Genomic DNA, 12,665 nt, shown 5'->3' on the forward strand with positions numbered 1-12,665 from the left:
GGCTGGTGCATCAGTCTGACCCATAAAGATCTTCAGGTCTCTTGCCTCCAAAAATCCAGGTCTCAGTTCCCTCGCTTACCTGCAAGTACAGAAGCCCTGCTGCCAGTGTCACTCAGGATTCATTCCTTTCCTACATGTTCCATGGTCTTATCCGTGGATGTCCCTAGGCAGTAATTCCATACCCCAAAGACCCCAGAGCTCAACGCCAGGCAGCCATAGCGTCAACTGCCACTCTGGCCACCCACACGCCAAGGACCCGCCCTGGCATAGCAGTAACGGAAGGGCATCTAGCACCCTTGGCAGGAAGCCTGGGCTGGCACGGGTACCCCCTGCCACATCACAAAACTGTGGCTGTGGGATACAGACCACTGCACTGCTGTTCAGTTACCTGGACTCCACTCATTATTTTATTTTTTCAAAAGATTTATTTAATTTTGGAAAAATCAGATGTACACAGAAAAGGAGAGACAGAGAGGAAGATCTTCCATCCACAGTTTCACTCCCGCGTGGATACGATGGCTAGTAATGAGAAGATCCAAAGCCAGGAGCCCAGAACCTCCTCTGTGTATCCCACGCAGCTACAGGGTCTAAGATTTTGGGCCGTCCTCGACTGCTTTCCAGACCACAAGCAGGGAGCTGGATGGGAAGTGGGGATGTCAGGATTAGAACCAGCACCCAGATGAGATGCCAGTGCATGCATGGCAAGGACGTTGGCGGCTAGGCTACCGCACCAGGCCCATCTCCAAGTTTTATACCCCGAGGAACGGGAGAAACAGAAGGAACAGGAGCTCCTCTTGCTCCACACTGAGCCAGCATGTGGTGCTGTGGGGTCTGCGTGCCAGCCATCCTCACAGGTGCTGATCTGGTAGTGTCATGTGCATGTCCAGGTCGCTAAGGGACTGGTGGGTGAGGCCTCTTTCCAAACATGCACTCGTCGACGGTGATCCCTGAGCTCTGAGCTCAGCCCTTTCCTCTGCTTTTGAAACAAAGACGATGCAGCAATGATCACACACTGGAATCAGATTGTGTCGCCCCAGAAATGTGAGGCCAGCCCTTCTCTATGTGCCAGCTCTCTAACATCGTGCCCGGCAGTCCCCTCCCTGGGCTTCGTGCTGGGGACCCTGGAGACCCCCAGTGCAGGGAAGCGCCTCAAGGTTCCCCAGGGAGTCTCGACGCACAGCAGAGGAGCTTCCACGGAGCTCAGTGTGTTTCTGACACTTTCTCTGGGAGCCTTTAGTGATGCCTTCCTTCACTCATTGGAAAAAAGCGGCCTCTGCTGCCAGCTGCTTGGCTGCACAAATACACATCCAAGCAGCTGGGTGTGAGCCAGGCCCGTGCCAAGGACCTTCAACCCCAGCCAGATGGCCACAGGTGTGCCAGGGGCCTGAGTCCTTGAGCCACTGTCTGCTGCTTGCCCAGGCCACAGCAGGGACCTGCACAGAGAGCAGAGCAGCCAGGGCCATCGCCAGCACACGGCCAGGCTGAGCAATCGCCTGCAAACAACCAGAAACAGCCAGGCTCCCAGACGCCGCCCCAGCACAATAAGGAAAGGGAAGACTCCAGCACTTCCTGCTAGGTTAACACGCTCTGGGGTATAAAGGCCCCACAGCCCTGAGCACCTCAGCCACGCACCCACCTGCACTCACACGCCCAGGCACCCACTCACCAGCTCACCACCACCCACCATGTCCGTCTGCTCCAGCAACCTCAGCTATGGCAGCAACATCTGCATGCCCGCTTCCCACGACTCCTGGCAGGTGGACGACTGCCCAGAGAGCTGCTGCGAGCCGCCCTGCTGTACCCCCAGCTGCTGCGCCCCATCCTCCTGTGTGACCCTCTGCTGCAAGCCCGTGTGCTGCAAGCCTGTCTGCTGTGTGCCCGTCTGCTCCTCCTCCTCCTCCTGCTGCCAGCAGTCTAGCTGCCAGCCCTCATGCTGTGGCTCCTCTCCCTGCCAGGAGTCCTCCTGTGTGACCCTCTGCTGCAAGCCCGTGTGCTGCAAGCCTGTCTGCTGTGTGCCCGTGTGCTCCTCCTCCTCCTCCTGCTGCCAGCAGTCTAGCTGCCAGCCCTCATGCTGTGGCTCCTCCCCCTGCCAGGAGTCCTCCTGTGTGACCCTCTGCTGCAGGCCAGTGAGCTGCAAGCCTGTCTGCTGTGTGCCTGTGTGCTCTGAGAGCTCCTCCTGCTGCCAGCAGTCTAGCTGCCAGCCCTCGTGCTGTGGCTCCTCCTCCTGCCAGGAGTCCAGCTACCTCTGCTGCAGGCCAGTGAGCTGCGTGCCCCTCTGCCCAGCACCCTCGTGCTGCCAGCCCAGCTGCTGCCCCTCGTCCTGCTGCAGACCCTCCTCCAGCGTGTCCCTGCTCTGCCGCCCCGTGTGCAGACCCGCCTGCAGTGTGCCCGCCTCCTCCTGCTGTGCCCCCGCCTCGTGCTGCCAGCCCAGCTGCTGCCGCCCGGCCTCCAGCGTGTCCCTGCTCTGCCGGCCTGCCTGCCCCCGCCCGGCCTGCTGTGGCCTCTCCTCGGGCCAGTCCTGCTGCTGAGCGGCCTGACTTTGTGTGGGGCCCTGTCCTCCCACTCCCCCCTCAGCCTGTCCTGCTCCAGGTCAGGTCCCTGCCTGTCCACTGTGCTCATGTCACCTGCCTCCTGCCCTAGGGCCTCTCTGGTCTCCTGTCCTGCCCGGTGTCTGTGCCCTGGGTCACGTGGCCTCACTTCAGCTGTGGACACCCCACATGGTCCCTCAATAAACCGTCCCGACCCCTGACTGCTTTCCTCTGTCATTCTTTGAGCTGGCACGGTTGGAGCAGACATCTTGTCCTCCATTGTGCTCAGAGGGGACCTGACTCAGCCTGTAGTTTACGGGGGCACCTTCCCTATTTCTCTGAAATGGTCCTGGGTGGACCGTGGGGGCCACCCCATGTCAGAAATCCTGAGACTGCCCCCACAGTGAGGTGCTGGGATAGGTGATCCTCGCTGACCTGTACGCAGCCTCATGTGTGCCCAGGGCCCTTGGGCAAGTGACCATCGCTCACCTGTCTGTGAACCCAGGTGTTTTCTGGGCCCTGGGTCAGGTGTCTCCATTGCTCCTTGGATGTGCCCTCAATGCCTCCTTGGTCCTGGCCCTTTGGTCACCTACACACTGGCCCGCCAGCCATGGTTTTGCTCGCCTATGTATTGTGTCTCATTTTTTTTAAGCATTTGTATTTTTTTAGAAAGTGACATATACAGAGAGGTGAAGAGACAGAGATGAACTGCTTCCGTCCGATGACATTCCCCAAGTGGCAGCAACAGCCAGTGCTGAGCCACTCTGAAGCCAGGAGCCTCTTCCACAGTGTCCCAAAGCTTTTGGCCATCCTGGACTGGTTTCACGGTAGAATGGGAGGCGGGGCACCAGGACCACCAGGACTGGAACCGACGGACATAGAGGATCCCCGCTTGTGCAAGGCAATGCCCTTGCCGCTTCGCTAGGCTCTTGTGCCAGTCCCTTAGGTTTCATTCTTTATGGACTAGGCCAACACAGCTCCCCAGGCCCAGCCTAGGACAGGGGCCAGGGTTGTCAGATCCCAACCTCAGCTGCTTGCTTTCCAATGGTGAACCGCAACCCGGGATGAACCTGCCTGCAGCCACCACACCCAGGCACACCACTCCGGGACCAACCCCTGCTGGAACTCGGCCCTCTGCAGATGGCACACATGGTGGAACAGGAGGGTCCCAGGGGCGTGAGCAGCACACAACAGATAAACATGTGTTTCAGGGAGGGCAGGCGTGGACGGGTACAGCTGCTGGCCTCTCCCCATCTGCAGTTACTGCGAAGTGTGGCCCTCGCTCTCCCGGGGGCTGGCATCCACATGAGCCGCTGCCTGTCCACTCAGGGCTCCAGCCCTGCCCCTCCTATCCTGCCAGTGGGCATGAGCGCCCTCCTGGGCCCAGACCTTCTTCCCAGCATGCCAACCCTGCCCCCTCCCGGGCCCTGCCCCCTAAGCCTTGCCCCCTAAGCCTTGCCGCCCTTTTGCGGCCCCACCCTCTCCCCCGGCCTGCCCCATCCCTGCCCTTCAGCCCTGACTCCGCCCTCTGTCTGCCCTGGCTCCGCCCTCAGCCCACCCTGACTCCGCCCTCAGCCCGCCCTGACCCCACCCTCAGCCTGCCCTGACTCCGCCCTCAGCCCACCCTGACCCCACCCTCAGTCTACCTTGGCTCCGCCCTCAGTCCGCCCTGTCTCTGCCCCCTCTGGCCCTGGCCCTGCCCTCATCCCGCCCTTTTATGGTCCCACCCTCTCCCCTGGCCTGCCCCATCCCTGCCCCTCCAGCCCTGACTCCGCCCTCAGCCTGCCCTGACTCCACCCCATCCCATCCTGGCCCCGCCCCCACCCTGACCTGGCCCCGCCCTCTGCCCCGCCCCTCTCCGCAGAGGAACCAGTATCTGCTCACCGTGCTGTCCCAGGACAGGGACGTCCTGCTGCTCGGCCTGCGCTACTCGGCCTCCCAGCTGCACTTCCTGTTCCTCAGCGAGGACGGCGCCTGGCAGACCCGCGTGTCCTTCCGCAGCCCCGCGCTCGCCGATGGCCAGTGGCACACGCTGGTCCTGGCTGTGTCGGAAGGCTCCTTCTCGCTCACCACCGACTGTGGCCTCCCGATGGACATGTAGGTACCTGGACGGCCGCGGTGGGCACGGGCGGTGGGAGACCACGGCCGAGCACACCCATCCCCGTGGGCCCTGCACCCTAGCGAAGCCCACGCTGTTCCGAGCCAGATGAGGACCGGGGAGGAAGGCCTGGGCCACCCTGCAGCCTGTGCGGGCCCCGGCCGCGGCCAGCTCCCTGCTGACGGCCTGGGAGAGCCGCGGGGAACAGCCCTGGCCATGGCGGCCATTGGGAGTGACTCTCACCCAGGCTCTCTCTCCCTGTGTCACTCTCGATTCTGAAAGTGTGAGTGCCCTGCAGAAAGGCTGGGGCCACCCCAAGGCACTGGACTGGGTCCCAGCAGGGCCAGGTGAGGCCGGACCTGGGCAAGTAGTGGGCAGGCAACAGTTGAAAAGTCCCAGCAGGGGTCCGGTGGAGGCCGGAGTCCCTGGTTCTCTGCCTTCCCCAGGTCTCCGGCCCACAGAAGTGGGGAAAGGACGAGGGCTGCCACCGGCTGGGTCACTTCCCAAATGCCAGCCTCAGCTGGGGCTGCACCTGCAGCTCCACCAAGTCTCCTCCCTTGAATGGAGGCCCAAGGCCTTGCACAGCGGCTGCCACGCCTGGGAGTGTACAGCAAGAGCCAGCGCTGTGGCGGGGCACCTGCACCCTGCTGGCACCTGCACCCAGGGCCGCGCCTGCGCCAAGGGGCTCGTTACAGAGGACCGTTCTTTTCCAAATGTTACTTGTAAAGCTGTGATCTTCAGTTTGGTGGCCACGAAACTTGTTTCATGACAAAAGAAACACCTCTCACCTGTGTAGACTTTCTGTTTGAACCTGTCTACTGCACTCCCTGCCAACACACCCCAACCTCACCAGGGCCTGAAAGATTTTATGGCATTTATTTGAAAGGTACATTGAAGAAAGAAACAGAAAGAAACCTTATGTCCACTGCTGGGTAGAAAGTGGACATGGGCCGTGTGTGAGGGTGGACGTGGGCCGTGTGTGAGGGTGGACGTGGGCCGTGTGTGAGGGTGGATGTGGGCCGTGTGAGAGGGTGGACGTGGGCCGTGTGAGAGGGTGGACGTGGGCCGTGTGAGAGGGTGGACGTGGGCCGTGTGTGAGGGTGGACGTTGGCCGTGTGAGAGGGTGGACGTGGGCCGTGTGTGAGGGTGGACGTGGGCCGTGTGAGAGGGTGGACGTGGGCCGTGTGTGAGGGTGGACGTTGGCCGTGTGAGAGGGTGGACGTGGGCCGTGTGAGAGGGTGGACGTTGGCCGTGGGTGAGGGTGGACGTTGGCTGTGTGAGAGGGTGGACGTGGGTCGTGTGTGAGGGTGGACGTGGGCCGTGTGAGAGGGTGGACGTGGGCCGTGTGTGAGGGTGGACGTTGGCCGTGTGAGAGGGTGGACGTGGGCCGTGTGAGAGGGTGGACGTTGGCCGTGGGTGAGGGTGGACGTTGGCTGTGTGAGAGGGTGGACATGGGCCGTGTGTGAGGGTGGACATGGGCCATGTGTGAGGGTGGACGTGGGCCATGTGTGAGGGTGGACGTGGGCCGTGTGAGCGGGTGGACGTGGGCCGTGTGAGCGGGTAGATGTGGGTCTGTGTGTGAGAGGGAGGACGTGGGCCGTGTGTGAGGGTCGACGTGAGCTGTGTGTGAGGGTGGACGTGGGCCATGTGTGAGGGTGTTCGTGGGTCTGTTTGTGAGAAGGTGGACGTGGGCTGTATTGAGGGTGGGTGTGGGCCTTATGAGAAGGTGGACATGGATCGTAAGTGGATCCACGTCCAATGTGAGCTTTTTGGGTGGCAACCCTGGGCCCCTCCTGCGCCTCACAGGGACTCTCTTATGAACTGACCTGTTCCTTCTCTGAGGGAACGTGCTGTCACCATGTCCTCTGGCCCTGAGACCCCACCCTGTGCTTGCAGCGTAGCGGACGTGCCCTTTCCTGCCACCCTGTCGGTGCGAGGAGCCTGGTTCTTCGTTGGCAGCAGGAGACGAGCCAAGGGGCTGTTCACAGTGAGTCCAGGGCCGCCCTCCCCACACCGGGCCTCAGGTCTGTCCCTCCCCACACCAGGCCTCGGGCTGTCCCCCACCGGGTTCTAGGGCTGTTCTGGTTGTCCTGATGCTCCAGGTGACCCCAGGTGCCATGTGCTGCACCCACCACTTTCCTCCTCTCACCACTTAGAGAGGAAAGCGTACATCCTGTGCCCTCTCATCCCGTGCCCAGGCTCTCTGTCCCCCTAAAAACAGCTTTGCGCTGTTTCTTCCCTAGAGTGTGGTAAGGAGTTGTCTGTCAAAAGAGTGGGGCTAGAACCAGGCCTGATGCATAGCAGGTATTCTGATATGCTCCAGGGCCATTCCTAGGGGTGGACAGAGGGACACACGAATGGACAGACAGCCAGGTGGATGGATGCTGCATTAGAGGATGAGTGGACAGCCAGATGGACTAGTGAATGGATGGGTAGACTGATGGGCAGGCAGATTGGTAGATGGAAGGTTGAGGCAAAGACGGTGGCCTAATGCCTGGATGGCTGGGGAAATGCGTGGATAAATGGACAGGTGGATGGGTGGATGGATGGATGAGTGAGTGGGTGGATGGATGGGCTAATGGGTTGATGGATGATATATAGATGAATAAATGAAAGAACTGATGGATGCATGGGTTCATGGACAACTTCACAGACAGATGGATAGATGGACTGTTGAATGGTCAGTTGGATGGATGGACAGATGTATGGGTATATGGATGGGTGGGTGGATAGATATAGATGCATGGATGGATATAGTTGGTTGGGCGGATGGACATATGAGTGGACAGAGGGTAGATGAAGGTGAGTAGATGCATGAACTGATGAGCAGCTGGATGAATTGATGGATGGATGGGGGGTAAGTGGTTGGATGGATGGATGGGTGGGTTGGTGAGTGGGTGGATGGATGGATGGGTGGGTTGGTGAGTGGGTGGGTGGATGGATGGATGGGTGGATAGATGGATGGGTGGGTGGGTGAGTGGGTGGATGGATGGATGGGTGGGTTGGTGAGTGGGTGGATGGATGGATGGGTGGGTTGGTGAGTGGGTGGGTGGATGGATGGATGGGTGGATAGATGGATGGGTGGGTGGGTGAGTGGGTGGATGGATGGATGGGTGGGTTGGTGAGTGGGTGGATGGATGGATGGGTGGGTGGGTGGATCGACGATGGATGGACAGATGGGGGTGGATGGGTAATGGAGTCCCAGCACCCTAGATCAGTCCACATGGAAGTCTCTCCTGTGGCTAATCACTAAGAGCATGTGCAGTTTGATGACAGTGGTCCCCCTAACAACCAGCATGCAGAATCTTGTCTCTGGTTCTACAGAAGATTCCAAGCGAACCAAGCTCAGGGGTCCTGTCCCTCCACAGCAGGCACGAGGGCTAAATGGGCTGTCTGTCTCTCTGCAGGGCCTGGTGAGGCAGCTTGTCCTACTGCCAGGCTCGGACGCCACACCACAGCTGTGTCCCAGCAGGAATGCTCAGCTGGCCGTGCTGTCCATCCCACAGGTGCTACAGGACCCTGCAGAGGAAAACGAGGTGCTAAAATACCCCTATGGTGAGTAGCCTGGGCCTTGCGCTCCCCACCCATCCAGCACATTCCCTCACCCTCTGTGCGCTGGTGCCTCTCACCGCCACAGCCACGGGCAGCAGCTGCCAAAGTGGCCAAGAGCACCCTGCGCACAGATGGCACCACAGAGCGGCCAGGGCTGTGTGCCCTTCCCACCATGCCTCCTGGGCAGCTCCCCTGCCCTGCTTCCACAGGGCCCCCCAGCAGCTCCCCTCCCCAGCCTGCCTCCACACTGTAGCCTGGGGTGCCCCTCCCCAGCCACCCCCGCACTGTGACCTGGGGCATTCCTTCCCAGTCTCCCCTCACCCATACTGTGGCCTGGGGTGCCCCCCAGTTTCTCTCCATCCCCAATTCTTCAAGCCCTCAGGCAAGGATGAGGGAAACTGGACCTGCTGGACACTGTCCTCCTGCTGTCCCCTCAGAAACAGACGTGAAGATAACTCTGGGATCCCAGCCACCCTGTACCAAGGTGGAAGGCGGCCAGTTCTGGTTTGACGTCAGCCGGAAGGGGCTGTACCTGTGCGTCGGCAGCAGGTGGATCTCAGTGCTGGCAGGTGAGGGGCCGGTGTCCACAGGGCAGGCTGGCACACAGCGACGTGGGCAGGGAGCATGATCAGTCACCAAGGATGACCTCGCCTGGGGGCAAGTGGACACCTGGAGCCTGGTCCACCAGGACGGCATCTTTGAGCCCGAGGCCCGTGTCATACAGGAAAGAGGTAGGGCAGCCCTGGGCAAGACAGGGTCGCGGGGGCTGGGAATCCCAGCTCCTCTCCCTGGTGCCAGAGACGTGCATTCAGGGAGCCCCAGCACTGTCCACCCACACCCCATCCATGAGGCCACAGGTGACCGGCCACTCCAGGGACGGTGCTCACAACAGCCGCTTCCCCCGTCACTCAGGGCATGGGAGGGACAGAGGCAGGGTACAGGGTCTGCTGCTGGCTGGGGACATCGCCATAGGGAGGGCACGGCCTGTAGAAGCCACAAGTGGCATTTTGGTAAGGGTCGTCACCCAGTGAGTGGAATGAATTTCGCAGCCCCACAGGCTGTACCGTGAGCGCAGGTGAGGCTCCAGGATGCTGGCCTGGGCAAGACAGAAACCCGCTGGCAAAGTCCAGCCAGCCATGCCTAGCAGGCCACACCAGCGGGTCATGTCCAGCCGGCCACGCTGAGCTGGCCACACTGAGCCAGCCACTGTCTTTGCACCCCAAGCCAAGGAGAGGCTGGACTATGTGGAGGAACACCAGCGCCTGCCCACTCACTCAGAGACGCTTGGCCTGGAGGTGTTTCGCATCCCCGAGGTGGGGCTCTTCGCGGCCGCCGCCAACCGGCAGGCCAAGTCAGCCATCTACAAGTGGACGGACGGACGGTTCGAGACCTACCAGAGCATCCGTACACACCAGGCTCAGTCCTGGAGCCATTTCAGCATCGGGAAGCAGGCAAGTGGGCCACGTGCAGGGCAGCTGGGTGGGCCTTGAGCACGCCTGGCCAGCAGCCCCTTCCACAGGACCTGGCCGAGCAGAGCAGGGCTGCAGCGGAGAGAAGCCAAGTTTGTCATCCCAGCCTCTCCACATCCTGGGCCTCTAACAGCATCCCAGGGACCCGTGACCTCCGAATGGTCACCCTCCCAGAAAATTTAAACCACCAGACGCTGGGCAGCACCAAAGCTGGCCCCGAGCCCCTGCTCACACCCAGCCGGAGAGTGAGCCCTGGGTGGTGGGTGCCCGGGAGGGGTTGACCATGTTCTAACCATGTTCTAACTCAGAAAAGAGGGGTGTGTGTCCCATCTGTCACCTTCTGAGTGGGTATGTCCACCTGGGGCCCGACGAGGCACTTGGCCTGGTCCTGTCCAGCAGCCAGGGCCTGGGCTCAGAATCTGGTGACCCCACAGCAACAGGCATTCAGGCTGATGGCTCTGTACCTGCGGCCAATGCTGTCGCCACCCAAGGGACAGTTTCCCTGCCTGCATAGCTGCCTATAGTGTACCTCCCGGAGTCAGCCCCAGCCCTGGCACCACGTGTCACCTGACACCAAGCCAACCCAGGGACACACGCTGTGCGGGAGGCTGAGGCAGTTCCCAAGGAGAGGCTCCATGAGGTCCCACAGCAAGGCTCACAGCGGTGCTGGGACCCTCTGCAGGATGCGTCTGCACCCAGGCTTGGCTGGGACGTGGCTGTTCCCTTCCAACAGATGTGGGAGGGACGGGCTGGGGGCGTGAGGGCCTGAGTGAGGGTCCCCAGAAGGTCCACCCTGGCCACCAGAGCAGACAGGGTGTGGGGCTTGCGGGCAAGGCTCACGTGGGGCTTCCTGCTGCAGATCTTCCTGGCTGTGGCCAACTTCGCACCCAACGACCGGGGCCAGGAGTTCTCAGTCATCTACAGGTGGAGCCCCCGGAGACGCAAGTTCACCCCATACCAGCGCATAAGCACCCACAGTGCCCGTGACTGGGAGGCGTTCCAGGTGGACGGCAAGCACTTCCTGGCTGTGGCTAACCACCGGGAAGGTGAGGCAGCTCGGCCTGGCGCCTGGCAGGGCCCGGGCCGTGAGTCAGATGCCAGCTGGCGCCACACAGGGTCCCGAAGGTTCCCACCAGCAGGAAGCAGGCATGTGGCTCTGAGCTCCAGGCAGTGCAGGCTGCCCTCCTGGCTGGAGGCACGCTAATGAATGAGCTGACAAGTAACTAACAGGTTAGCTAATGAGTTCATAATCTAACAAGCTGATGAGCTAACCATAGCCTACCTCACCACCCTCTCCCTCCCTGGGAGTCTGGCTAGCTCACCTGAGCAGCCAAGTTCATGGCACTGGCACTCGGAGGGTGCTAGTCTGGAAGGGGCCCTGGCCACCTGAGAGCAAGCCCTGGGCAGCCTCCCGTGTGCCCAGGAGGTGGCGGCATGGGCTCTGGGGCAGGAAGCCAGCTCCTCACAGGGGTCCACTCTCCTGGCCCACTGTGACTTCCCCGTGGGTAAAATGGAAGCGGGGACGCACAGCCGCCCCTGGAGCCACAGAAGGACCGTGCCTGCGGCCACCACCCACCATACAAGTCTGTTGGGTGCAGAGGAGCGGCCCAGGACAGCCCAGGTGGTGGGCGCTCCAGAGGCAGGCCTGGGGAGGCTGACCCAGCAGGCTCCTGGCACAGGATGCCTGGGGTGGGAGAGTTTGGCCTTGGAGGACACAGCATGGGCTTTGCACATCTGAGCAGGGAAGGGTCCTTGGGAGCCGCTGAGCCTCTATGCCTTGGCAGAGCAGGGCTAGTGCAGAGGGCGTGTGGAGGGCAGATGGACCGGGAGGGCAGGGGAGGGAGGGGGGCGGTGCAGCCAGGCTCCGACACTGCCTGCGTTGTAGGCGACAACCACAACATTGACAGCGTCATCTACAAGTGGAACCCCCGGACGCGGCTCTTCGAGGCCCACCAGAGCATTGCCACGTCGGGCGCCTACGACTGGGAGTTCTTCACCGTGGGGCCCTACTCCTTCCTGGCCGTGGCCAACACCTTCAACGGCACCTCCACTAAGGTGCACTCCCACCTGTACATCTGGCTCGTCGGCTCCTTCCAGCTCTTCCAGTCCTTCCTGGTGAGCAGCCCCCCAGCCCGTCCCAGGCCAGGGCGCCTCAGCGACTCCAGGCGCAGCCTGCGCAGCCCCGCTCTGGGCCCCAGCCCTGGACCAAGTGACCCCAGCAGGCCTTCACCATGTACTGCCACTGTCACACCATCTGGGCAAACCAAGGAGGCCCGAGTGGGACAGGACGAGCAGGGGGTGGAGCCGAGCTTTGGGGCCACGGCTGCCCTGCAGGCTTGTCACGAGGGCACAAGGACAGTGGCTGCTGAATGGGCCTTTGGGGCGGACAGGGCCCATGGACAGGGACAGGCAGGCTGGCCCTGCACTTCCAGGCGGCCTCTGGGGGATGGTGCCCGCTGCACCTGATCCCAGGGCAGGTCCTGGACCCCACAGCCGAGCTCAGCAGGGAGGACAGCGGTGGGCACAATTGAGCCACCTGCGCTGAGGGGCAGGGCCCAACCTGAAGGGGCACAGCCCAGAGTGCAGGGTCCTGTGGTCCCTTCCTGCCCTGGGGGAGCAGCTGCTGCCATCAGCAACTACTTCATGCTCTCATTTCTCAGGTCCACAAAGCCTATCCTGGCTTTGCCAATGCCATTCATTGGCACCTCAGTCCCGTCAGTGGGCGACGACCCGTACGTTCGTGGGCGGCTCTGTCCTGTCCCGTCAGTGGGCGACGACCCGTACGTTCGTGGGCGGCTCTGTCCTGTCCCGTCAGTGGGCGACGACCCGTACGTTCGTGGGCGGCTCTGTCCTGTCCCATCAGTGGGCGATGCCCCCGTCCGTTCGTGGGCAGCTCGGTCCCGTCCTGTCAGCGGGCAATGCCTCCACGTTCACTGCTTGCCCTGTGTCCTGCAGTGTCAGTTAGCAGAGGTGGGGGAGGTGGCGGAGCCCCAGGGGTCTCACCTGGTGGCTGTGTGG

The 12,665-nt window shown here is 61.9% G+C and overlaps 2 protein-coding genes across 2 annotated transcripts in view; both read left to right on the plus strand.

The window, feature by feature from the left end:
• TSPEAR (thrombospondin type laminin G domain and EAR repeats) overlaps nt 1-12,665 on the plus strand; it is a 57,483-nt gene that overhangs the window by 35,481 nt on the left and 9,337 nt on the right. Inside the window, exons 3-9 of the mRNA XM_058661232.1 lie at nt 4,393-4,625; nt 6,523-6,613; nt 8,034-8,181; nt 8,616-8,747; nt 9,403-9,629; nt 10,507-10,693; nt 11,533-11,762. Coding sequence (XP_058517215.1) covers nt 4,393-4,625; nt 6,523-6,613; nt 8,034-8,181; nt 8,616-8,747; nt 9,403-9,629; nt 10,507-10,693; nt 11,533-11,762 — 1,248 coding nt within the window. The remainder of the gene's footprint in view (nt 1-4,392; nt 4,626-6,522; nt 6,614-8,033; nt 8,182-8,615; nt 8,748-9,402; nt 9,630-10,506; nt 10,694-11,532; nt 11,763-12,665) is intronic.
• LOC131479891 (keratin-associated protein 10-9-like) lies at nt 1,686-2,528 on the plus strand. Its single transcript, XM_058661553.1, has 2 exons — nt 1,686-2,206; nt 2,306-2,528. Exons 1-2 carry the CDS (start codon nt 1,686-1,688, stop codon nt 2,526-2,528), a joined length of 744 nt encoding a protein of 247 aa, XP_058517536.1.

The sequence above is a fragment of the Ochotona princeps genome, chromosome 3 (genome assembly GCF_030435755.1).
Source record: "Ochotona princeps isolate mOchPri1 chromosome 3, mOchPri1.hap1, whole genome shotgun sequence".
NCBI classification, from domain to species: Eukaryota; Metazoa; Chordata; class Mammalia; order Lagomorpha; family Ochotonidae; genus Ochotona; species Ochotona princeps.